General features: G+C 33.5%; 1 protein-coding gene across 3 annotated transcripts in view; it reads left to right on the plus strand.

Moving 5' to 3' along the window:
• BCAT1 (branched chain amino acid transaminase 1) overlaps window positions 1–27925 on the plus strand; it is a 97005-nt gene that overhangs the window by 8227 nt on the left and 60853 nt on the right. For all 3 annotated transcript variants that reach the window (XM_074268829.1, XM_074268828.1, XM_074268830.1), the window contains exon 3: window positions 22134–22334. In XM_074268829.1, coding sequence (XP_074124930.1) covers window positions 22134–22334 — 201 coding nt within the window. The remainder of the gene's footprint in view (window positions 1–22133; window positions 22335–27925) is intronic.

The following is a 27925-nucleotide window of genomic DNA, read 5'->3' on the forward strand; positions in this document are numbered from 1 at the left end:
CAGTATGCCTTGGATAGATTATGATGTTGTGGGACCTCTGGGTAGCCAGAGGACTGCACAGAGTCACTAAGCATTTGAGAGATAGACAAGTATAACTATTACTTGTCATATTACTACACCCTTCTCCATTATCTGTTTTTTGATGAAAAGGGGAGCGAAGCCAACTTCTGCAGTCCTAAAGAGGAATTTCTTTCTCAATCTTCTACCTCTGAAGCAACTGAGTTCTTGTTCTTTTCTCATATCTACCCAATTTCCACTGGAGGAGTTCATAAATTCTACTTTGCCTAGTAGTGGGTACTTCTCCCCAAAGTAGCTTATGCCACTTTCACATAGATATAATGATTAAGAAGTTTTTCTAAATTTCTAACTCCAGATTTACTTTTTCCAAAACTTCCTGATGCTTCTAATTTTATACTTTGGACCAAGTACCAAAAATCCAATTTTTCTCCCACATGATAATTATTCAAATACTTGAGAACAGCTGATATAGTACCCTTAAATTTAGGCTTGAATATTCTCATCCCTTCAAGGGGATTTAAAGTCCCCCATAATCCTAGTTATTCTCATTTGGACAATCTTCCTTCTGGGCAGTCAATGTTGCAACTAAAGTGTGACACCCAAAAGTTCCAGTAAAATGACTGCATGAATCATTTACAAATCTAACTTGCCTTCATTGTCTTAGAATAGCAACAGATATGTCAGAGAAAATGAATGGGTGTCTTCTTCCCCTTTCCAAAGCAATAAAGAATCCCTCATAAGGCAGAAATGAAAAAGCAAAAAAAGAGGCTCCACTACAATTAATCAAGAAGGATTTTTGGCTACTATATGTTAAACATTACGACCACAAATTTACAAAGTGGCCTGCTTTCAAGAAGAGTATTCTTCTAGAGGAATACAGCATACTCACAGATAAGTACATAGAGAATTTATAGGATAGAGTTCTAAGAGGTAGAGATGAAAAGGGAGAATATTTCAGGCATGAGGCTCTGCCTGTAAAAATAAACAAATGAGGAAGCAGGTGATAGAATGTTGTGTATAAGGAACAAGCAAACAACAGTGCAGAATATATGAGGATTTGTAACATCTGATTAAGATGGAAGGAGCAAGATTGTGGAAGGCTTTAAAATTCAAGAGTATTTTGGCTCTGAGGTGGGGGGAGGAATATCAACTTAGTAGCTATGTGGAAGATAGATTAAAGGAGCAGAGATAGTTGTAAAGAGACTATTTAGGAGGCTGGGGATGTCTACTCCAAGAATATCAAGACTTCCCACAGTAGAATGGGCAAATGAGAACAGTTTGTTCCAATAACCATCAAAGAAACTGAAGCATCCTCTGTAAAGCAATTAGAGTTTGCTCAGACATCAAAGACATTAAGGTCATTCACTCTATCCCATGACTGCATTGTCTTGACTTTTGCCTTGTCAATGGACTTTAGTGACTTTGAAAGAGAGAATGAGGCTGATGATTTTTGTGTAATTTTGCCTTACTTAAATCTGGTTCACAAGCAAGTCAAGACATCACCTGTGAAGTTATTTATCCTTTTCCAAAATGAAAGGCAAACAAAAACAAGAACAAAGAATGATAGTGTGTAGGATATGCTCACATGCCTGAAAGTGCTGAATTGGAAAAGAGAGGGAGTTTGTGAGAGATGGACAAAGTTTTTCAGTTAAGTATGAGAGAGAGGTATTCTACTGAGAGGAAGAGGGAGTGATAGTGCTGGTGGCTTGAAGAGGGAAGATTTGAAATAGTCACTGTTGGGACAGAAGGAAAGAATAAGACTGTGAAGAGAAAATAGACTATTGCAGAAAGGCTTCTATTGTAGGAGCTTTAATATAGAAATTTGGGAAAACTAGATTGTAGTTTTCAGAATCAGAGATTAGATTAACATTTATACCATATACAGTAGTGATTTCCAAGTGTGTAGAATTAATCTAAGTGCAAAAATCAGAGGATAATGGCCACATTTCTCATATATTCAAATAGGCAATACCACCAATCATGACACAGAGAATATTATAAAAACACAAAATAGATGATTTCTATTTTTTATTATGTTGTTGTTGAGTTATTTTTCAGCTGTTTCCAACTCTTTCTTACTTCAAAATAGTCACATTTCTTATATGTATGGATAAGAGATAATATTAGTTATGACAGAGAATATTGTAAAAAGACAAAATAGATGATTTCCATTGATGTTATATTGTTGTTGAATCATTTTTCAGATATGATCAACTCTTTTTGACCTCATTTGGATTTTTCTTGGCAGAGATACTGGCATGATTTGCCATTTAGTTCTTCAGCTTATTTTTCAGACAGGAAACTAAAGCAAACAAGGTAAATTAATTTTTCCAGGATCACGCAGGTAGTCTCTGAGTCTGGATTTAAACTCAGATCTTCAAATTTCTTCAGGAAATTTCCAGTGCTCTATCTGCTATGCCACTTAACTGATGATTAAAATATATATAAATAATATATTTTTAAATATTTAAAAAATAAAAAATATAAAACATACATTTGTTGATGTCTTTTAAGTACATTACTGTAGACCCTTCTCCTTCATCTCCATAATTGAACACATAAAATTAAGCAAAACCAATCAATAGTGTGACCTTGACTGAGAATGTAACATTCTGTACTAGAATCCCTGACCCCTATGAAGAGGGGGGAAGTATGTAATTCTGCACCTATTGTCTGAGACTAACATCATTTTTAAAAATTGTTTATAGTTTGGCCTATATAAGGGGCCCTTTCTTTGTATATTTGACCCGTTTGGGGTATGTACATAATAAAGATACCAGAGGGCCTAATGTTTTGTACAATTTACTGATCTGATAAGTATAGTTCCAAATAACTGTTCAGAATAGTGGGATAATTTTATAGGTCTACTAACAGTGTAGTAGAGTCTATTGTCCCACAGACATACTAGTTAAAACATTGTCTGCTATTGGTAGTAAGTGTAATGTTCCTTATCCACAGTTTTCCATCTCTTCAGGGAAGGGAAGAAGATTCAACTTCTTATCTGTTTTCCATGACTAAGTTTGGCCATTGTAATTAATGTAAGTTTTGTCTCACTAGTTTTTTCATTTATATTATTGTAGTTATTGCAAAGATTGATTTCCTAGTTTCATTTCTTAGATTTTGCATCTGAAGACATATTTATCATTTTTATAGTATATCAATATGGATTTTCTTGGTTTGTTTTCTTTTTGTGAACCAATTGGGGTTAAATGACTTGCCCAGGGTCACAAAGCTAGAAGTGTCAAGTGTCTGAGGCTAGATTTGAACTTAGTGCCTCCTGACTCCAGGATCAGTTTTCTGTGAACTATTAGACAGTATAATAGTATAGTAATGTTGTATCATGTTCATAAATCACAATTTAGTAGGCACTTTTAAGTGTTTAGGAGCAATGTACTTTGATTTTGGTGGTGATGGTGGTGTATTCAATGAGACATGCCTGCTATGTTAGAATAGGAAAAAAAAACTATCAATAAAAATAAATGGGGTATTATTAGATTCATTATTGTAACCTTTGTGCCAGGACCTCATTCGTGACAGATTAGGTCTAGTTGTACTTAAAAATAAAACAACATTTTTTTTTTACTTAAAAAATTCTAAATTTAGCAAACGTCAAATAAAATGAACATTTTAAAATATTCAGTGAAACACAAAAAGAGGATTATACATGCAAATGCAAATTTCTATTAGATACAGTTTGCTTTTATTTTAAATTTTATTATAAATCCAACCTGTAATTTTCAGAGCTGTCTGTATTGCTTGTCTTCAGTTCCTTCAGACTTTCCTTCTACTTTCTTGTTCATTAAAAAAAAAAAAAAAGTTGTACTCTTTTTTTTTTTTTTGACAACTGCATCTCTAGCCCCTCTTTCCCTCCACTCACCCTCATAATGCAAAAATCAAGACAAGCAAAACTCTCTTAATGAAAATGCATAGTCAGGTAAATAATTCCATGTTGATTATTTTCCAAAATGTCTCTTATTTTGCATTTTGAGTCCGTTTCCAGATAACATTTCTTTTTTTTTTTTTAGTTCAACATCTTTATTGAGATATCAATCTATTTTTCCAAATTTATTATATGTTACTACTTTTATGTATTTTAAATTCAAATCAAATTGGCCTCCTTGCTTCTTCTTTTTTTAAAAAAATATTAATTTTATAATTATAATTTTTTTTGACAGTACATATGCCTGGGTAAATTTTTTACATCATTATCCCTTGTACTCACTTCTGTTCCGAATTTTCCCTTTCTCCCCTCCACCCCCCTCCCCTAGATGGCAGGCAGTCCCATACATGTTAAATGTGTTATAGTATATTCTAGATACAATATATGTGTGTAGAACTGAATTTCTTGTTGCACAGGAAGAATTGGATTCAGAAGGTAAAAATAACCTGGGAAGAAAGACAAAAATGCAAACAGTTTACACTCATTTCCCAATGTTCCTTCTCGGGGTGTAGCTGATTCTGTCCATTCAAATACATTTCCTTTGAAAATCATTTATCTGCTCTCTCACTCCCACCCATATGGAACCTAGGAACTATATAGTACCAGATATTCCCCAAGTGTGGTTGCTCCCTTTGTAAGCCTTCAAACTCACTAGGCTTCAAAAACATAGAACAGGTTTTAGATATATAGTAAAAGAAGAAGAAAGAATTCACATTTGACCTGTAGAAAGTTGAGAAGCTGTTTCTCTCCAGGGATTTATAGAAAGCCTGTGACTTAACAGTAATAAACTTAGTGGGGCTCCAGTAAAGATCAGGTAGGATTTTCATACTATACCTTGATGTTTGTTCAATGAATTGCCCTCTCAGAATGGTACTTTTTTTCCAGGGGCTCATCATCTCTGAATGTTTAACTCTGTTATGATCCTTAGTGCCAAAAGGTTTTCCAAGCTTCCTGTCTTTATTCTTTTCTAATAGTCTGACTTCCTGCCTTCTCAAAAGCTTTATGTAAAGCATGAGGGTAAGGCAGGGGAATAGTGTTGGTCCCAGATGGCGCAAGAAAATGTTTCCAAATTTTATGAGTTACACAGGAATAGATCATTTCCCATTTTCTTGGTCAGCATCTCTAGTTGTAAAACTTCACCTTACAGCTGACCTTGGCTCTTGTTATCTTCTACCTAGGGAGGTAAATTATTTCCACTGATGCCATACTAAATAAAGGGTTTTTATTTCCTTGTGTGGGACTACTTTTACCCCCTCACTGGTGATTCCTATGGTCTCTGATACATGAGACTTTTTTTGGTACAGCCATTCAGTCATGATCAACTCTTTGGGACTCCATGGATTTTTATACTCCAGCCCTTTCTACTGTCTCCAGGAGTCTGCCCAAGCTCATATTTATTGTTTCCATGATACTATCTGTCCATCCCAACCTCTATCATTCCCTTTTCCTTTTGCCTTTAATCTTTCCCAACACAGTCTTTTTCAATGAACTTTATCTTCTCATTGTGTGGCCAAAGTATTTAAATTTCAGTTTCATTATTTGATTTTTCCAGTGAATAGCCTAAATTGATTTCTTTAAGCATTGATTGATTTGACCTCCTTATAGAATTACAAGGTCATCTGTCTGGAGCTAGGAGGGATCCCAGAAGTCATTTAAGAAACCCCCTCATCTTGCAGATGATGAACCTGAAGCCATTATTGTAATAATAGGTTCTTAAATGTCAAGCTTTCGCTTTTCTCCACAAAAGGACTAGAATATAATTGATCTACTGTTTAGTGGGGCAGAACACTATGCACCTTTAGTCATCTCTGTCATTACTGCATGAGCTTCTAGGAATTTCTCAATAAGTTTCTAGGAAAGAACTCAAAAGTTTTGCTAGGCAATTATCAATTTTTCAGAGGCCTGAGCTATTACCATATCTTGCTTTGCTCTTATTTTCCCACAACAGTATTATGGACTTTAGTTTTTGGAGGACCAGCATAGAATTTTCTTCCTGAAAGTGCATTCAGTATTTGAATACCCATATTTTTTATTATAGCTTTTTATGTACAAAACATATGCATGGATAATTTTTCAACATTGATCCTTGCAAAAACCTCTGTTTCAGTTTTTCCCCTCCTTCTGTCTAGATAGAAGATAGTCCCATACATGTTAAATATGTTAAAGTATATGTTAAATACAATGTATGTATTTATTATACAGTTATCTTGTTGCACAAGAAAGATCGGATTTAGAAAGAAGGTAAAAATAACCTGAGGGGGGAAAAACTCAAACAAACAATAACAGAAAGAGTGGAAATGGTATGTTATGGACCATACTAATTTCCCAGTGCTCTTTCTCTGGATGGAGCTGGTTCTGTTCATTACAGATCAATTGGAACTGATTTGGATCTTCTCATTATTGAAGAGAGCCACTTCCATCAGAATTGATTATCATGTAGTATTGTTGTTGAAGTGTATGATCTCCTGATTCTGCTCACTTCACTTAGCATCAGTTCATGTTTGTCTCTCCAAGCCTCTTTTTATTCATCCTGCTGGTCATTTCTTATAGAACAATAATATTCCATAACATTTATATACTACAAATTATTCAACCATTCTCCAGTTGGTGGGCATCCCTTCAATTTCCAGTTTCTAGCCATTACAAAGAGGGCTGCCACAAACATTTTGGCACATACTGGTCCCTTTCCCTTCTTTAAAATCTCTTTGGGATATAAGCCCATAGTAACAAAGGTTATGCACAGTTTGATAAGTTTTTGAATATAGTTCCAAATTGATCTCCAGAATGGTTGGATCCATTCACAACTCCACCAACAATGCATCAGTGTCCCATTTTTTCCACATCCCCTCCAACATTTGTCATTATCAATTGAAGAATGGCTTGATTTCTTATAAATTAGAATCAATTCTCTATATATTTTGGAGATGAGGCCTTTATCAGGATCTTTAGCTATAAAAATGTTTTCCAAGTTTATTGCTTCCCTTCTAATCCTGTCTGCATTAGTTTTATTTGCTTTTTAACTTAATATAATCGAAAATTTCTATTTTGTGATCAATAATGGTCTCTAGTTCTTCTTTGGTCATATTCCTTACTCCTTCACAAGTCTGAAAGGTAAATGATCCTATGTTTTTCTAATTTATTTATAATCTCATTCTTTATGCCTAGATCATGAATCCATTTTGATCTTATCTTGGTGTACAATGTTAAGTATGGGTCAATGCCTAGTTTCTGCCATACCAATTTCCAATTTTCCCAGCAATTTTTGTCAAATAATGAATTCTTATCCCAAAAGCTGGGGTCTTTGATACCTATATTGTTTTAAAAAAATGGAGGCAGCTAGGTGTATCAGAGGTTAGAGAACTGTCTGTAGTCAGGAAAATGAATTCAAATCTGGCCTCAAATATTCACTCATGTCTGAGTGTTTGTTTAAGTGACTGGAAAAATTACTTAGCTTTTATTTACCTTCATCTACTGGAGAAGGAAATGGCAAGTTCCTCTAGTGTTTTTTGCCAGGAAAATTCCATATAAAGTCATAAAAAGAGTCAAACATTCTTTAAACAATAATAACAAATTATAACAAACTATTTGTAAAATACATTGTAAAATAATATTTGTAAAACCCAGGATAATTCCTGTCACAATAGTAAGTACTTGAAAAGTCCTTTCTCCCTTGCTTTCTGGACCTCATCCTCTTAGTGGCTTCATGTATCCATTTAGGAATTCAGCAGCCATACACATAGGTAACTCACAAAACTGTCTTGTGTCAGTTATTTTCCTTCCTGAAGTACTCCAGTACTTCATATGCCAAAGAATCCACAGCAGTATATTGAGTCATTTCAGTACTATCTTCACTAACTTCCCAATTTATGACTCACAAATCAACAGTCCCTCCATGGGGATTCATGTCCATTCCTTTGGACTTGTCTTCTGTTAACTGAGAAGCCGTGGTGCTTACTCACCTCCAAACAAACAAGAACATGCAATTGCACAATATATCTGCTTAGTGCTTGCAAGGGTGATGCTACTGCTTGTGCAGAAAGTCTCTGCTCCAAAACCAAATGCTGGAAGAACTTGTAAGATATATCTAGTTTCAAAGGTTCTTTCCCAATTTGAAGGAACTGTGTGGACTCTTGAAACCTCTTTTTTACCTTCTTTCCAGGTGGAGCATGGAAAGTAAGTAACTAGTACTCTCCCAATATTATCAGATTCCCTTCCAAGCATTTATGCGTTTAAGGCTCCAAACATAGATCAATGTTTATTTATATAATAAAGAACAAAGAAAGGAGTTATAGCTGAGTTCATAATGTAAGTGATTTATAATACTACCTTGAGGAGAGAGGGCCTGGGGTTCATTTGTTGTCTCACTCATCCTGATTATATGTTGGTTATCTCCCAGAAGGATGCAATAACTCTTTCAATATCAATTTTGAGTAGCTCTTCCTTCTACCTTAGGATACTTAGCTTCTCTTTTGTTCTCAGCACTACATCATTTCTGAACTTTCTGTCTTTCTCTGCAGAGCTATCACCCTGTGGAATGTGCAGTCTCAAAAAGGTTCCTGAGAATCTAGGGATGAAAATCTAGTCTTTCCCATTGCATGTACTGAGGGAATCAATCCTTGGGAGGAAGGAAGTTGATGAGGGATTGGGGGATGGGTGCTATATATTGGCAGGTTCTTTGGGATATCATTACTACATTGTGTTGGGTGTTATTCCATAGTGTAAAGAATATTAGACTTGCATTTAGAAGACCTTATTTGAATTTTAGCTCCCTCTATTTCTGTGTGCCTCATAAGCAATAATTACCAAATTTTACTGTTTATGCTTTTATAATATCTTTCACTTCTAACCCATTTTTTCTATTTAGCCACAGTTAGCTCTCACTTTGATTACTGTCACATTCTTTCAAATGGTTTCCTCATCCCAACTCTTATCATTTTTGTTTATCTTAGAAAATCTTTAAGTACTTTTTGACCATGATATTTTCTGTTTAGTCAATTCCAAGGATATCCTGTTGCCTCAAAGGTAAGATATAAATTCTTCTCTTTAGCTTCTCCCCTTAATAGTATTTTATTTGTCCCCAATTACATGTCAAGATAATTTTTAGCATTAATTTTTATAAGATTTTAAATTCCAATTTTATTCCCCACATTCCATCCTTTTTTTTTTTAAATGGTTGGCAATATGATAAAAGTTAAACATGTGCTATTTTGTAAAATATATTTACATATTCATGACAGTTGTGAAAGAAAAAACAGATGAAAAGGAAAAAAAAAACTATGAAAAAGAGTAAAGTAAGTAAAATAATATACTTTGATTAAAGCATTTACAATCCATCAGTTCTTTATCTGAATGTAGACAGCATTTTTCTATGTGAGTCCTTTGCACTTGTCTTAGATCATTATGATCTGAAAAGAGCTCTTATTCATAGTTGATCATCACACAATGTTGCTGATACTATGTACAATATTCTCCTGGTTGCTCATTTTACTTTGTAATGGCTTCTACAAGTCTTTGCAAGTTTTTTTGAAATCTGCCTGTTTACTTTTCCTTATTGCATAATGATGTTTCATTGTATTATATACTGTAACTTGTTTAGACATTACTCAATCGGTGGGAATCTCCTCAATTTCCAGTATTTTGCCACCATGAAAAGAGCTGATACATACATATATGTGTGTATATATATATATATATATATATATATATATATATATATATATATATATATATATATATATATACACATATATATACATATATATATATATATATGTATATGTATTTGCATATGTAGGTCCTTTTCTTTTCTTTTTTTTATGAACTCTTTGAGATACAAACCTAGTAGTGTTATTGCTGGATCAAAGGGTAACAGTTGGGTTGTCCTCTGGGCATAGTTCCCAATTTCTCTCCAGAATGTTTGGATCAGTCCACAATTCTACCAACAGTGCATTAGTGTTCCAGTTTTCCTACAACTTTCCCAAAATTTATCACTTTCCTTTTTTGCCCTATTAGCATATCTGATAGCTGTGAGGTAGTATCCCAGAATTGGTTTAATTTGCATTTCTCTAATCAAAAGTGATTTACAGTACTTCATATCCTATAGATGGCTCTGATTTCTTCATCTGGGAACTATCTGTTCATATCTTGATAATTTATTATTTGGGAAATGGCTTATGTTCTTATAAATTTGACTCAGCTATCTATATATTTAAGAAAGGAGGCTTTTTTTCAGAGATACTTGCTTTGAAGAGTCTTTCCCAGGTTTCTGTTTTCTTTCTGATCTTGGTTGCATTGGTTTTGTTTGTGTAGAAGTTTTAAAATTTAATAAAAATCAAAATGATTGTTTTACATTTCATAATGCTCTCTATGCATTATTTAGCCATAAATTCTTTCCCTCTCCATGTATCTGATAGGTAATATATTCTTGCTCTTCTATTTTGTTTATGGTGTCACGCTTTATGTCTAAATTACTTGCCCATTTTTATCTTATCTTGGTATTTGGTGTAAGATGATAATTTATATCTACCTTGTATTCTATTATTTTCCAGTTTTCATAGCAATTTTTTTTCAAATAGTGAGTTCTTAACCCAAATAATTCTTTGGGTTATGAAATGCTAGATTCTGTGGTCATTGACTATATCCCGTGTACCTACTCTATTCCATTGACCTACCATTCTATTTCTTAGCCATTATGAGATAATTTGGATAATTTCTGCTATATATTTAGAGATCTGCTAATAACATACACACATATTTGGTATTTATTACTAGGTCACATTCCTTGGCATTTGAAAAAAATAATTTCTTTGATACTCTTAACTGTTTGTTCTTCTAGATCAATTGTGCTCTGATTTTTTTAGTTCTGTTAAATAATTTTTTTTGTTAGCTTGATTGGTATAGCATTGAATAAATAATTTAGTTTTGGCAGAATTGTCATTTTTATTGTATTTGCTTGACCTATCCTTGAGCAATAGGCATTTTTCAGATTGTTTAGATCTGCATACTTTAATTGTATGAAAAGTGTTTTGTTAATTCTGTTCATAAATCCTGAAGTAAACTGCCAAGTATTATATATTTTTTACAGTTATTTTAAACCTCTTGTTACTGAGCTTTGTTGATCATATAAAGAAATACTGATAATTTATGGGTCTATCTTATATTCTGCAACTCTGCAAAAGCTGTTAAATATTTCAAGGAGTTTTTGTTGATTCTTTATGGTTCTCTAAGTATACTATCATATCATATTCAGAGTGATAGATTTGTTTCTTTATTGCCTATTCTAATTACTTCAATTTCTATTTCTTCTCTTATTGCTATGGCTAATCTCTGCTTAGCTTTTAAAACCAAACACAACCTGGTTCTATTCTAACTTTACAGGTCATTGGACATTAATCTTCCACCAGTATTCTGGGATCTAGTCAATCTAGCATGATCTTTGTTTCTCACAACAATATCTCTGTGCATTGCACTGGCTGTACCATGTGCCTGAAATGTACTCCCTTCTTAAATCTAACGCACAGTTCCTCTATTCCTATAAGGTGTAACTCAAAAATCATTTTCAGTATAAAATCTTTTCTGTTCCATCTCAGTGATAGCCTGTTGCCTCCTATAGCACCCAGCTGTATTTTGCATTTATTCACATTCTATAAATATATTTGTTTACACACAAATAAAATTAATTCCTTTATTTCCCCCTTTTCTCTTTCCCCTCTTCCTCTCTCCCTTTCTTCTTCCCAAATTCCCTCCTTTCTTCTGTTTCCTTCATTAGAAAGAATTTCCTTATTGAAAAAAATATTTTTTCATTCTTTAATTGGTATCTGGCCTCAGTGTAGTAGAGTTTTTATAAATACTTATTGATTGCTTGATTGATAATACATGGAGTATTATTGCAGAGAAGTCATGGATTGGTTGCAAAGTACATTCATGAAAGAAAAATGGACATGTATAAGATGGTAAATCCACTGAAGGACTCAAATAGCAAATACTTTCAGTTGTTACTGAAGGACTGAAATAGCAAATACTTTCAGTTGTTATTCTTTCATTTTTAAAGAGAACCATGACATCAAGGAAATGATACTATAATATGCAAATAAATTGGATTCAAGTGGGTGAAAGCTGTGCAAAGTCACCAGCCTCACTTTTTCCTCTGGAGCCATGTGAGTTCAGTGGCAAAATTATAGATTAGGATAATTTGAGATGACTCTAGATGTAGTAGGAGGTTTTGGCCTTTTTAATTTAAGGTCTTTAACAGATCTCAGTTTAACTGAAGCAATGCTTAATCAGTGATTGAGGCTACATAAGAAATGAGGCAAGAGAAAAAAAAAAAAAAAAAGATCATCCTGGGAGGAAAAGTTCCTCAGGGTTTCTGACCAAAACAGAAACAATTGCTATTTACGTTTATTTTGAGCAAATCAGGGCCCCCAAAAATGGATCAGTGGTTACCATCAAATGTCATTGTGAGGTCTGATGAGATTTATAATAGTAAAGTATTGAAGGGAAATGGAAGGAGAAAAAATAAATGCTTATTACCTTAATAATTTAGAGTATCTTTATTAGGAATATCAAACTGACCTGTTGGTAAGAGGAAATTAGACTTTTATGGAAATGCAAACCATATATTTTAAAATATAGTATATCTATGTGTCTGTATGTATATGTACACACACATTTATAAACTAAATTTCTAGGTGAGAAATAAATTGGAATAAAAATGTTTGAGAGGAGTTAATAAAGAATAATGATTCTTTAAAAATATGTTAATAAATCAAAATGCAGACAGGTATTATATAATAGGGTATTGTTATTATTATGTAGCTTACTAGCAAATATATGTCTCAGGTCAACATAGTCTTTATCATATTTCATTTTTTCCCTGAGGGATATTGCATAGCTCATTATGTATTGAATCATCATTAGAGTTTTTGTTTCTCTCTAACATTGATAACTACAGGAATACCTTCTTGACTATAAAAATATAGGCCTTTTTTTCCTTGAACACCTTTTCAAATCTATTTCACTTTATAATTGGTCTGAAGACATTTTTATTGTTAGCAAGTTGAAGTTCACTGACTTGTATTAAATGTGAAGTGAATAGGGATTTTCAGCACAAAATCCTCCCTTAGATCTAGACTGAATCTTACACTGTTCTATTTGTCATTTATATTCATTCAAACGTCAAGTATTGGATGAATATGGGGATTAAATCTTAGTCACTTTCATGTGAATTAAAATTATAGTAGACACCGTGATATTACATGAAGCTGAATATATACACATTGCTAGTCATTTTTGCATTTGTATCAATTTCATCAGTTGACATTGTCAACTTTACAAGTGCCAGTTTTATGATTAGAAAAATGCACTTTAAAATGAATATAAGTACATTTCAAAGGACTGCCATTAGAAATATCTATGTAGTGTTTATTCATTTGCATGAGTACAGTTTTGCAGTTTTATTGGTATGGAGAATACTTCTTGGGGCAGGATCATTTCGCTTCTGATGCAACTCCTCACTTTGTAGGATTAACAGGTGCCTCTTTCATGGTTCCACTGCTAGAATATGTTATAGAGAAAGACCTTGAATTCAGGGCTTCCTAATACTTGTTACCATCAATTACTTTATCCATGATGCCTATCTGAGATAATTTGCATTTAATTTAAAATCGCTGAAGAAAATTGAAACTACTGCATTCTGGACATTGCCTGAGATTTTGAATAAGTAGTTAAGAAATTATGTGATACATACATACATACAAAGAATGAAGATATAGGCCTGATCTTTTCAGAAAGATATTTTTGTAGCAAAAAACTATTATACTGTTCTATAGAATCACTTGCTGTGATCTGCAGTGCTTTGACAACATAATCCTTTTAGTACTAAATGATGACTGTGAACTTTTAGAAACAAAGGCAACATTCCATTGTGTAATGAAAACAAAGTAGAGAATAGGAGCCAAGATGGTAGATTAGAGGGACAGCAATCCAGTTTAATTCTCTCAATATTTCCCTACATAAAAAAAAAAAAAATGTTAAAAATGCTTAAAAATCAAACTTTGAGTAGATGTGTCAACAAAGTCAGAGTGAACATTTTCCCTCATTAGAAAATTTAGGAAATTGACAGGGGAGGTCCATAACACTGAGGTCAGGACTTGTAGCACCAGTGTTGGGCCTTGGAGGCATCTGAAAGAGCATCAGCAGCAGTTGTAGGAACTCTCAGCCCAGGAAAAATAAGGGGCTTGTAAAACTTGTCAGAAAGTGGATTCAGGGGAAATTTTGCTGGCACTAGATACAAACTTGCATTTATATGACTCATATATGGTTCAGGATTGCATTTTCATACCAAGAAGAAGACTTGTGGTAAGTCACAAGGGAGCAGGGTCCCCTGGTTGCAGTACTAAGGCAGAGAAAAACTCTAGCGCTTTCATATGAAGGAGGACATGGGACTTGATTTCAGTTATGAGGCAAAGAGGAGCTCTAGGACTTGTGGTTACAGGGAACTTCCTACATAAAGACCAAAGAGAGCAGTGATCATACTTCTCCCCAGGTCACACAACTTTGGAAGCAGAAATTGTAGACTTCTAAAACTACTCTGAAAAGAGCAGCATGAAAAAGCCTGAAGTTTGGAATAGTATCTTCCCTCTTGTATATGAGCAAAGGCCCATTTTTCAGGTTCAGTCAAGAAAAAGACTGGGCAATTAACAAGCATCAAGAACTTAACAATAAAAAGCTACTACAGTGGCAGAGAATACTAACACACAAACTCAGAAGAAGACAACAATGTGAAAAGAGCTACAAAGTCTCAAAGAAAAAAATGATAATTGGACCCAAGCCCAGCAAGAATTCCTGGAAGAGTTAAAGAGAAAGATAAGAGTGGTAGAGGAAAAAATGGGAAAAGAAATGAGGATTTGTAAGACCCTCAGCAGCACAAAAAACTGAAGCTTGGGACAGTGCCCACTTTACCAAGGGGCAGAGCCCAGCTTTAAGACAAATTTTTTTTAAAAAGTAGACTGGAAAAATGAGCAAGCAACAAAAAGAGTTATTGTGGTAATGGGGAAAATCAAAGTAGAAATTGAGAAGACAACAAAGTCAAAACAGTTACATGCAAAATCTCAAAGAAAATGGCAAGTGGTCTCCAGACCAAAAAAGAAGTCTTGAAAGAACTCAAAAAAAGACTTTAAAAATAAAAATGAGAGATAGAGGAAAATTTGTGAAAAAGAGAGAGAGAAATGAGTGAAAAATAGTCACTAGTTTGGTGAAGGTGGCATAAAAAGTACTGACAAATATAATATCTAAAAAAAAAAAAAACAGAATAACTACATAACAAAAGAAGCACAAAAATCCTATGAAGAGAACTCTTTAAAAAGCAAATTTAAAAACTGTGTATTACCCTTTGATCCAGCAGTGTTTCTCCTGGACTCATATCCCAAAGAGATCTTAAAGGAGGGAAGGGGACCCAAAAGTGCAAAAAAATGTTTGTGGCAGCCCCTTTGGTAGTGACAAGAAACTGGAAATTCAGTGGATGCCCATCAATTGGAGAATGGCTGAATAAGTTATGGTATATGAATGCTATGGAATATTATTGTTCTATAAGAAACAATCAGCAGAATGATTTTTAGAGAGGCTTGGGGAGACTTACATGAACTGATGCTAAATGAAATGAGCAGAAACAGGAGATCATTGTACATGGCAACAACAAGATTATGCAATGATAAATTCTGATAGACATGGCTCTTTCCAACAATAAGATGATTCAGATCAGTTTCAATAATCTTGTGATGAAGAGAGCCATTTACACCAGGAGAGAAAACTGTGAGAACTGAGTGTGGACCACAAAATAGAATTTTCACTCTTTATGTTGTTATTTGCTTGCATTTTGTTTTCTTTCTCAATTTTTTTTCCTTCTTGAGCTGATTTTTCTTGTGCAGCAAGATAACTGTATAAATATGTGTGTATATATATATATATATATATATATATATATATATATATATATATATATATATATATATATTGGATTTAACATATATTTTAACATATTTAATATGTATTGGATTACCTGCCATCTAGAGGAGAAGGTGGGGGAAAGGAGGGGAAAATTTGGAACACAAGGTTTTGTAAGGGTTAGTGTTGAAAAATTACTCATCCATATGTTTTGTCAATAAACAGTTTTAATAAAAAAAAAAGCAAATTGGCAAAATGGAAAAGATACAAAAGGTCATTGAAAAAGATTCCTTAAAAATTAGAATCAGGTCATTGAAAACTAATGATTCCCTGAGATAGCAAAAAAAAAAAAAAAAAAAAGCAAATCAAAAACAAACAAAAACAAAACAAAACAGTTCTATAAAATCTAAGAAAAAAAACAACCCAGAAGCATGAAAAACAATTGATTTAGAAAATAGATTTAGGGAAGATAATTTAACAATTGTTGGACTACCTTAAAGACATGTTTAAAAAAGAAATTTTTTTTCAAGAAATTATCAAGGAAAACTGCCCTGACATTCTAGAACCAGAGGGTAAAATATAAATTGAATGAATTAATAAATTAGCTCCTGGCAGAGATCTCCAAATGAAAACTCCCAGGAATATTATAGCTAATTTCCAGAGCTCCCAGTTCAGGAAAAATATTTCAAGCAATCAGAAAAAAATAATTTTAATATTATGTAGCCACAGTCAGGATAGCAACAAAATTTAACACTTTCTATATTAAGGAATTCAAGTTCTTGGAATATGATACTCCAGAAGGCAAAGTAGCTAGAATTACAAGCAAAAATAACATATCCAATAGAACTTTTGCTCTGTGATACACAGTACCTAAACAAAATTTGACTATGTATTGGAACATAAAATCCTCAAATCAAATGCAGAAAAGCAGAAATAGTAAATGCATCTTTTCATAACATAATGCAATCAAATTATTCAATAAAGGAGATGGAAGCAGATTAAAATTTATTGGAAACTAAATAATCCATCCTAAAAATGTATGAATCAAAAAACAAATCATTTAAAGAGAATGATGAAACTACATACCAAAATTTATAGGATGCAGACAAAGCAGTATATAAGGGGGGAATTTATATTTTAAATGCTTACACAAATAAAATTGAGAAAGAGTAGATAAGGGAATTGGGCACACAACTAAAAAAAACTAGAAAAAGAATAAATAAAAAATTTTCAATAAAACATCAAATTGGAAATCTTGAAAAACAAAGGAAAGATGGATAAATTGAAAGATAGCTATTGAATTAATAAAACTTTTATCAAAAATATAATAAATAAATATAATAAATAGAGCACTTGTTCATTTGATTAAAAAAAAGAAAGAAGAAAACCAAATAATCAGTAGCAGAAATGAATTCATTTCCAATGAAGAAGAAATTAATACAATCATTAGGAGCTATATATATATATATATATATTTATATGGCATAACTATGTATATGGAATGCTATGTAAAGTGATAGAATAAAGACCTACTGCTGCATACCTGAATGACTCAGGTGTTCTGTAGGGAACCTCTAAAGAGGTAGCTCTTTAATTGAGATAATTAGAGCCAAAGACTTCCAAAGACCTGGGGAAGGTAAGAAACCAGTTGACCCCTGCTGAGGTGAAAAGCAGGGAGTTAACGGTATTCAAAGCTTTTTTTTTTTTTTTTTGGTAGAACATTCCAATTCTCTCAAACCCAATCCAAACCAATTCATTAAACATTAATCAAGGACCTACCTGTCCTAGGTTCTAGGAGTATAAAATAAAGGAGATAAATAACAAACTAGGTGAATCCTCTGGAGATGAACATTCTCCTGTGTACCCTTTTCACAAGTGACTCCTCAGGAGTGGGCTGGCTCTCTTTCCCCTGTAGCAGTGTTGTTGGAATATGCAGTAGAATTTGTGGAGGATTGTTGATAAGGGGCTAGATTTTGGAGAATTCTGAATTGCAAATAAAGATATTAATAATTGATCTTCAAGGTCCCAAGCCTGTAATATATTCTCTCCTCCAATCTGTATCTTGGAATTTCTAGTTATTTTCAAAGTGTATCCCAATTGTAACTACCTACATGTAACCTTTCCTAACTTGAGCTGCTAGTGCTTCTTTCAAAATTACCTTGTATGTACTTTGTGTAGACTGTGTACTTGTATTTGAATGTCCTTTCTCCAGTGATAGAATGGAAACTCCTTAGGGACAGGATGTGTTTAACTTTTGTCTTCCCTTAGTCTACCGTATAGTATGTGCTAGCTCTCTGGAGGGCTTCAGCATCAGCCAGAGACAGGACAAATCAAAGTCTTTGGTCTTTAGGGGGAGAAGTGAAAGAGGCAGGTAAGCAGAATCCTGGATTCCGGAGTCTGGAGTCACCAACTTCTCCTCATCCTGTCAGCAAGTGCCTCTCTGGCCCCTCTACCTCTGCTCTCCAATCCTTGCCTATGATTATCTTAACACCACACATTCAGCAATCACCAATGGTGCGAAGAGCCATTTATCCAAACATATGCTGATAGAGTCATTGTCTCTCTTCGAATAAGTAATAAGCCTTAAGTGCTCAGTTCAAGCATACCTTTTTGGAGTTTTAGCCCTCTACAATCTACCTTAGTGCCAAAATAAAGATGCTAAATAAGTTATTGGCTGATCAATTTAGTTTGGAGGGTCTAATCAAGTTCTTCCCAGCATTTCTTCACATCTTTATCTTCTGCAACAGATAATTGCATAGTCTTGTAATTTCATGGAGGTCTTAAAAAATACTTATCATGAGCACTATAATTCAAGATGACCAACTGGGCCATGAAACAATGTTTCTTGTTGCTTGTGACAAAATTAACTCTACCAACTCCTTTATTTGCCTGTGCAAGTAGAATTTACACCTTTCCATTTAGCTTCAATTTCCTTCGTTCAACAATTTTTATTAGCATCTAAGTTGCTCAGTGAATAGAGTTTTTCCTCTGTCTTACTTAACTGAAAATGGGATTGTTGTGATGATTAAGTGAAATAATATTTTTAAATTCTTAGTATAGTGCTTGGCATCTAGAAGGCAAAATGCCCATTTCCTTCCTTCCTAACTTTTCCTCCCAATGAGAACTTAAAAGTACTTAGTTTCTCTAATAATATGCACTCTTTCTGGACAAAGATTTCATATTTAAACTTAAATTTAATGTTTAAATTAAATTAATTAGATTTAAATTTCACATTTTCACATTTATATAAATTTATAGTCTTAAAAACTATGTAATTGGAGAGTATTCTGGGAAGATGATAGAGTAGTTTGATAAATTTCAAGCTCTCCAGATTTCCCCCACAAATAGAACAAATATGTGCCTCAGGGAAACATAGACTGGTGAAAAATCAAGAAAACTTGGGCAAAACAGGAGGAGTCCTACTATGACCTTGGGCAAAGATTAATTCATGTGAAGTGCAAAAACCTCCAAGGTATCTCTGCAGAAACATATAATGGGGAGTCTTTGGGCTAGCTGGGTTTGGATGAGCCTCAGCTGAAATCACAGAGATTTTCACCTCCTGGACTGTTTGTGGAGTCAGGGTCTGAGTCTGTAAGATTACAGGTACCTGGGCTGATCTGGAATACCAATCCCAGCTGTGCTGCAGAAACCCAGCTCTGGTCTGGAAGGAACCAGCACAATCATAAGTGCTGAGACAGTAGGGCAGCGATGCTGCTAGCTACAGGCGCTTGCTTAAGGTGGAAGCTCTTGAGTTGGAGTTCCAGTCTGTGGGGATAGCTGAAGGGAAGATTGAAGCATCATCCATCCCACTCTATGATTAGATGTGTACACTAATACCTCTTATTTGAAAAAAAAAAAAGGAACTGGCAAAGACAAAAGAACCCCATCATAGAAACTTATTGTGGCAATAGGGAGGATGGGGGTTCATCTTTAGAGGAGGACACTGAAACAAAAAAAAAAAAACAAAAACAAAAAAACAAACAACAAAAAAAAGCTTCTATGCAAAGAGTCACATGAAATGGCTCCTAGAGAGCCTAGAGAGAATTTATAGAGGAACTCATAAAAGAATTTAAAAATAAAACGAGAGACATTGAGGAAAAACTAAAAAATCCTAGAAAAAGATTACAGAAAAGCTAATCAATTAGCAAAGGAGATACAGTCTTAAAGATGCAAATAACTCTTTGAACATTAGAATTGGGTAAGGGGAAGCCAGTAAAGATGTGAGAGACCAAGAAACAGCAAAACAGATTATAAACAATGAAAAAATAGAACAAAATGTGAAACACCTTGATCTGGAGAGCAGATCAAGAAGAGAAAATGTGCCTTGGAAGAATAATTGGGCTGCCTGAAAGTTGTAACCAAAAAAAGAACTTTAACATAATAATACAAGAAATAATCTAAGAAAATTGTCCCTGGAATGATAGAACCTAAAGAGAATAAGGAAAAAAAAAACAATTCAAATATATTGGAGCTACAATTAAAATTGCTAAGAACTTATCAACAGCCACAATGAAAGACCATAGATCCTGGAATCATACCTATAATCAAAAGAATTAGGTCTGTGGCCAAAAATATCATATTCTGCAAAATTATCTATCATATTGAATGAGAAAAAATGGACATTCAACAGACTTATGGATTTTCAGGACTTTATATGAATTGAACCTGAATTTAATAGAAAATTTAACATATAAGAGTCAATATAAAAGTTCAATTTCAAAGAACTCAACATGGACAAATTATTTATTTATTTTCACATGAGAAATGTATGCCATATGTTTAAGATTAACATCAACAAAAGGATCATTCAAAAGAAAGATTGAGGCAGAGTTAGGGCAAAAATAGTAATCTTATACAAATGAGGCACAGAAGAAGAATGAATATAGAGGTATTAGAGAGGGGAGAAGGGCTCATAGTTCTGAAAACCTACTCATATCAGGAATGGATTCAATAGGCAACACAACATATATGCCATGAAGAATATAGCACTCTCCAAAATCTATAAAGAAATAAAGGGGGAAAGATGAGTGAATTGGGAAACAAAGAGTGAGGGAAGAATTCAAGGGAGGTATCCATGGGTGAAGAAAGGTTAAGTAATAGCAAGGCATGTTAAGGAACAGAATTAAAGTAGAGATCATCAGGGATAGAATAGATGTGAGTGTGTAGGTGGGAGGTGATTATATGAATGTATATATGTGTATGTATATATGTCTACATATGTTTATGTAAATATATTCTTTCTTAACTATAGCCTGCTTGGGGACAGTAGGAAGGATGAAAAGGGAAAAAAGAATAAAGTAAAAATAGTATGCAACAGAGAACAAAAGAACAATTTGCAAGGAAGTAAAGAAAAAATGGACATTTATGAATATAATTTCTTCTATTTATATATATATATATATATATATATATATATATATATATATATATATATATATATATAAACACATATATCTGTTTGTGTGTGTGTGTATATATATACATATTTTTGACCTGGTAATTTGTTGTTATATACTTGGAATACTTCCTAATGTTCTGCTGGGCACATGACCATGTTCTCTTTTGCTTTGTATTATTTTGTTTTGCAATTTTTTTTTCATTTTTTCTCTTTTATCATTTTGTCTTTTTAAATCAACTTTTAGAAAGGAGTTTTTAAAAAACCTATATAATTCTTAGGATTCTGTTCCCCTTTCTACCATTTTATCACTGTCATGATAGAAATAATGAGAGAGGCATCTAGTTCAGGATCATTTGATGGTGAACTTTGTTTCTTGGGTTGCAATGGCCAAATAATTAGTCCCTAAGTATTGACCTAAGCCTCTATGTACTTATCTTGTCCTCAGAAAGGAGACTCAGTTTTTTCTTAGTATTTTACTCAATAGCCATGATTTTATTGGTGTGGTGCCTCTTTAAGTGATACAGACTGCATCCCTTCTCTGTTATGGATTAAAAATCATCAAATATTGGATAAACTTTGTTTTGCTACCCACAATTTATACTCTTCTGGAATAGATTTTTATCCTATGATGATAAACTGAAGTAGAACTTTATATAAATCTATTCACACAAATGCATTTATATTGCATTAGTTACATATTTGTTTTATTGCTCAGTAAACTCTATTTTTTAAAATATCAAATTTGCTAAGACTAGATACACATCTAATGGATTTTTTCAGCTAATACTATTAAATGGTTATGATGCTAAAAACCCAAATCTTTTATTTTTCTTTTAGGCTAAAGATCTAATCATTACACCAGCCACCATTTTAAAAGAAAAACCAGACCCAAATAATCTTGTGTTTGGGACTGTTTTCACGGATCACATGTTGACAGTAGAATGGTCTTTGAATTTTGGATGGGAAAAGCCTCAAATTAAGCCTCTTGAGAACCTGTCATTGCATCCTGGATCATCAGTCCTTCACTATGCAGTGGAAGTAAGTAATAAGTTCTTATGATACGAATTTTCAACAAAGCATTGAATGCATATCCTAAAATAGCTTTTGTGCAATGGATTTTTGTAAAAAAAAAAAAAAAACCCAACTTATTTTTATTTTATGAAGTTCATTTGGGAAATTTCTTATGCCTAAAGTCATTTATTTTGGCAGACAAATTAAGGAGGTGGTCATTACATATTCCTTAGATAATTATATAGTTCATAAAGGGGGACCGAAAAGATCATTGAAAGCCAATATAAAGGCAATTTCATAGAGAAATTTACATAATCAAAAGTGAGTAATTAACATTTTATATGTCATTTATGTTTTATTTCATTTTGTTATTACTGTGGAAAAATTCCAGTCAAATAGTATGGTCAGATTTCCAAATGAATCGAATACTTTTATGACTAGTAATAACATTTATAGTTTTAAATGTTAAAAGAGACAGTTTATTTTAATGTCTCTCTTCAGGCATTAATTTATAAGTCTACCTAGGGGTTGAGAAAGGAATCTTTCTCTTTTCATCTTATTATGGCATGTGTGTGTGTGTGTGTGTGTGTGTGTGTGTTTTCACACATCTCCTGAAATAATGAATATATTGGGCACGATGAAGAAAAATTTTGGCCCAGATATTTGGGGAGGGGACAAAAAAGAAATTAGCATGAAGCAACTCAGTTTCAGACCATTGAAAAATGTTGTGGTTGAACTAAGTTGTTTCTTCAGACTCAGTTGTCCAACTTGTATATGGTTTACTTTCACTACTGACAATGCTGATCACAGACTTGATCTTGAGTGGCTGTGGAATAGTCTTACTGCCTAGTATATCAACATGATAAAGGTCTAATTATATAAGGAATTGAGGAGTCAATGATGGTAGGTGGAAAAGGGAGAACAGGTTCATTCTCATCTCTTGAACTTTGTATAGCCTGTCCCCTATGCCTGGAATGCACTGCTTCTTTATCTTCCCATAGTTTCTTAATAGCTCTTTCCCAGTTTCCCAAAGCTTCTAATACCTCATCCTCTAAATTATCTTGTATTATTTTCCAAATAATTTGTCTAGCCTTTACATGTACATGTTGTCTTTCTGTTAGAATGTATACTCCTTAACAGTAGATTATTTCATTATTGTTTTTGTTTATCCAGGGTTTAGAAAACTGCTAGTATATAATGTGTTTAATAAATTTTGATTAAGTGAGTCAAATAAGATATTTATTATGGATTGGTGAGTAAAAAAATATTTTTGAAACCTGTTGAGGTTTGGGGAAGAGCAGTTATGTTGAAAATAGACATTTTACCAACTTTCCCAAATGTGTTTCATTTTAGTTTTCAAGAAAATCTTAAAATTTCACTTATATCAATAGCGTATGAAGACTCAGATACTGTCCCAAACATTTTATAGCAATTATTTCATGTTCTGCTTGTATATTAAAATTGTGTCTAAATTACAAATAAATGAAATAGTAGTATCTTTTTAGGAAGTCTTAGCATATCTCTTCCTAAACTCAAGGGACTAGAGAAAATAGGAATAGTAGGGTTATATACATACACATATTTAGGAAGGATAATGGCTGGTTGATAGGTTATAAGAAGATTATCTCTGAAACTATGAATTTGCTGCTTAGGCAGACCATTCCCACTCCTTGGGACAGGGTATCTATGTGCATAAGTTTGTGCATATGTATACATGGACATATGCTTATGTTCTTGAAATGATATTATTTATCCAGTTCTTTCCCAATTTATAAATGAACTTGTACTCTACTCATAATTTTGAGTTTTTTACAGTTAAAATAGTATCTCCTTTTTATGAATTAACTCTGGATGTACCCAACTTAGAAGTCTCCACCTCCTTTTCCTTAGCTCTTATACCCTGATTTTGCATATTACCTTAGACACCTACTAGCTATGTAACCTCCGACTTCATATTTGTCTGCTTCAGTCTACTCAATTATAAAATGGGCATAATAGTTCCTACCTCTCAGGGTTGCTGTGAGATTCAAATGAGATAATATTTATAAACTGAGATACAGTAGGCACTTAATAAATGCTATTTTTCTTTCTCTGTATGTCATTTACCATCTTAAAAACACAGCACTCCAACCCTTTTTTATTTTTATTTATTTAGTTTTGCTGAAGCAATTGGGGTTAAGTAACTTGCCCAGCGTCATACAGCTAGGACATGTTAAGTGTCTAAGACCAGAATTGAACTCAGGTTCTCCTGACATCAGGGCTGCTGCTCTATCCACTAGATCAAATAGCTGCTCCACTCTAACTCTTTTACAATCAAATTTGGAAAAGAGCTTTTCCAGCCAAATTCTCAATAACTGGATCCAAGAATAGTGACTTGTGTATATCAAGTGGCTTAACATTTTTCTCTGAAAGAGATCACTAGTATATAGGCATGCAATCTAGAGTTTTAAATACCCTGAATACATAGATTTTATTACTCATATGCCCCCTTACTAGGTCATTACTTTCCTCCAAGGATATTGGGCATGATGGGGGTGGAGAGTGTGGCTCAGGTTTCTAAGTGGAATGTTATACTTCCAATATTTCTGCTTTTGCCTTCTGTTGAGCTAATGTTCTATTATAATTATTATTGCATTTGCCTTCTCATTTAGTAAATATTTCATGCTTAAGAGGTTTAAAAAATATCTCAGCTTGAATACTCTAGCTGACACTGAGTTTCTGTACTTTTTTAAACTGTTGGATTATGAGTGACCCTAACCTGTTTTTGAATTCACATGAAAAATTTAGATTTGCCATCCCCTTTGTTCTTTGCCTTCCAGAAACAATTTTGGAAACTTACTTTGTTGACTAAAGTTTTCGCATGCCCACTTTTATTTCATATATAAATTTTAGGTGCTTTCATCTCATTTAGTGTGTGAAAGGTAGAAAAGAACCAATAAGGAGTTAGAGAAATTTGCTTCAATTAGAGTTGGATGTGCTCCACTGGCTGCCAGTCATTATTATTATTGCTGTTGTTTATGTGTGTCCTTTTTTGAAGAGGACCAATTTGTGGGTTTGGTAGACTCAAAATGTTGAGGTCATACACTTTGAGAGGAATCATGATATATGAAATGAAAAGAATACCATCTCTGGATTAAGAAAACTGGAATACAAATCCTGGGGATCCTCTGTCTAACTTGTCTTCCTTTCTTAGTTCCTTCATTTGAAAGATGGGAATAATAATATTGTATTACCAATGTTACAACATTGTTTTGAGGAACATTTCTTTGTAAAGTGACACTGTTTCTCCTACTTGTTTGAGTGTTCTTCTCAGTTTTCTTTGCTGGGTCTTCATCCAGGTCATGTTTACTAACAGTGAGTATCCTCCAAGATTCTATTTGGATCTTGGTTCTCTTTTCCCTCCATACCCGCACCCTTGTATTTACCATCTCTTCTGATAATTGTCAGATCTATATATCCAGTGCTAATGTCTTTTTTGCCTTTCATTTTTCACATCTTACATTATATTCTGTATAGATCTCATTTGTACATAGTTTTTTGTGTGTTATTTCCCCCATTTATCTATAATCTTCGTGAGAATAAAGATTGCTTTTGACCTTCTTTGTATCTCTGATACTTAGCATAGTACCCATCACAAAATAGGTGCTTAATAGGCTCTTGGTGATTAAAGTATAAAGAAATGTAATGACTTTTCCTACTACTCTTAGATGTAGCATTAGAACTACCATCTATAGAAGATGGTAAAATGAAGTCAGGAAGCTGCTCAAACTCAGCCAGTTTCTCCCAAAAACCAGGCCTCTGAACAAAGTCTGATGGAATGAAACCATTCTCCAATTTAAAATAGATTGGAAAAACTTCCAGAAAACTCAGTCTCACTAGGGTGAGAAGACAGACTCTGGGAAAGTCAGTAAGAGGGTCTTAATCACAGCAAATCAGCAAATGAGACCTTCAGTCCTGGCTCAGTAGAGCAGCAGATCAGTAGAACAGCCTCTAGTCCTAGCATAGAAGACAAACTCTGAGAAATCAGGCTATTTCTTGGAAAGAATAGGCAAAGCTATCTCCTGTAAACACAAGGGGCTCTGTGCTCAAAGCCAAGGCTCAGAGCTTCACAAGAAGCTTGGGACAGTACCTCCTTTATCCCAGAAGCACAGCTCAAACAAAACAGTTAAAAAAAAGAGGAATTACCAAAAGAAAAGGGAAAAAATGAGCAAGAAACAGAAAAGAACCTTGACTTTAGAAAGCTACTATGGTGACAGGGAAGACCGAAATATCTAATCAGACAAGGATAAAATGTCCACTGAGGAAATCTCAAAGAATGAGGGATATGAATTGTTCTCAAGCCCAAAGAGGCTTCTTGGACATGCTCATAAAAGATAAATAAAAGAGGTAGAAGAAAAAAATGAGAAAAGAAATGAGTAGTATGCAATAGACAGTCAACATTTTGGAAAAGGAAGGCAGTTTCTTAAAAAATACTGTTGGTCAAATAAAAAAAAAAAATCCACTGAAGAAAACAGTGCTTTCAAAAGTAGAATTAACCAAATGGAAAAAGAGATACAAAAGCTAACTGAAGAAAGAACAGGACAAATGGAAACTAATGACTCAATGAGACATGAAGAATCAGTCACACAAATTATAAAGAATGAAAAAAATGGAAGGAAATGTGAACTATCTCATTAGTAAAACAGCCAACCTGGAAAATAGATCCAGAAGAGACAATTTAAAAATTATTGGTCTACCTGAAGATCATGACCAAAATAAGAGTCTAGATAGCATTCTTCAAAAGATTATCAAGGAAAATTGTGCCAATATTTTAGAAACAAAGAGAGGAAAAGTACTCATTGAAAGAATCCATTGATCACCTTTGGAAAAAAGATTACATAGGGAAAAGGCCAAGGAACATTGTTGCAAAACTCCAGAACTACAATTTCAGGGAAAATACTGCAAGCTAATTCAAATATCAAGGAGCAACAGTCACGATTATCCAGGATCTGAAAGCTTCTACAAGAGAGAATTAGACAGGTTGGAATACCATATTCTAGAAGACATAGGGCTAGGGGTACAACCAAGAATTAATTATACAGTGAGACGGAGCATCATTTTTTAGGGGAGGCAATGGATCTTTCAATCATTTCTATTGAAAAAACCAGAACTAAATAGAAAAAAAATAATTTACAAACATAAGACTCAAGAGAAGCATAGAAAGGTAAATGAGGGAAATATATATATTCATTTCAATGTTAAACTGTTTTCATCCCTCAATGGGAAAATGATATCTATAACTCTTGAGTAGTATAATTGGTACTGGGGCAGACAAAAGGGAGGCATTACATGAACTGAGGGTGTGGTTGTGAATGGATTCTGATGTGTTGATATCAAAAAGATTAAGGAGTGGGAAAAGGTCTGTACTGGAAGAAGAGAAAAAGAGAGGTACAATGGGACAAATTAGATCACATAAAAAGGCACAAAAGACCTATTGTAATCTAGGGAAAGAATGGAAGGCTATGAGATGTATCTGAAACGGGATCTTAATAATTTTGGATTAAGAAGAAAAACTTAATCATTCAATTGGGTATAGAAATTTATCTAATTCTATAAAGAAGTAGGAGGAGAAAGAGGAA

The sequence above is a fragment of the Sminthopsis crassicaudata genome, chromosome 5 (assembly GCF_048593235.1).
Source record: "Sminthopsis crassicaudata isolate SCR6 chromosome 5, ASM4859323v1, whole genome shotgun sequence".
Taxonomy (NCBI): domain Eukaryota; kingdom Metazoa; phylum Chordata; class Mammalia; order Dasyuromorphia; family Dasyuridae; genus Sminthopsis; species Sminthopsis crassicaudata.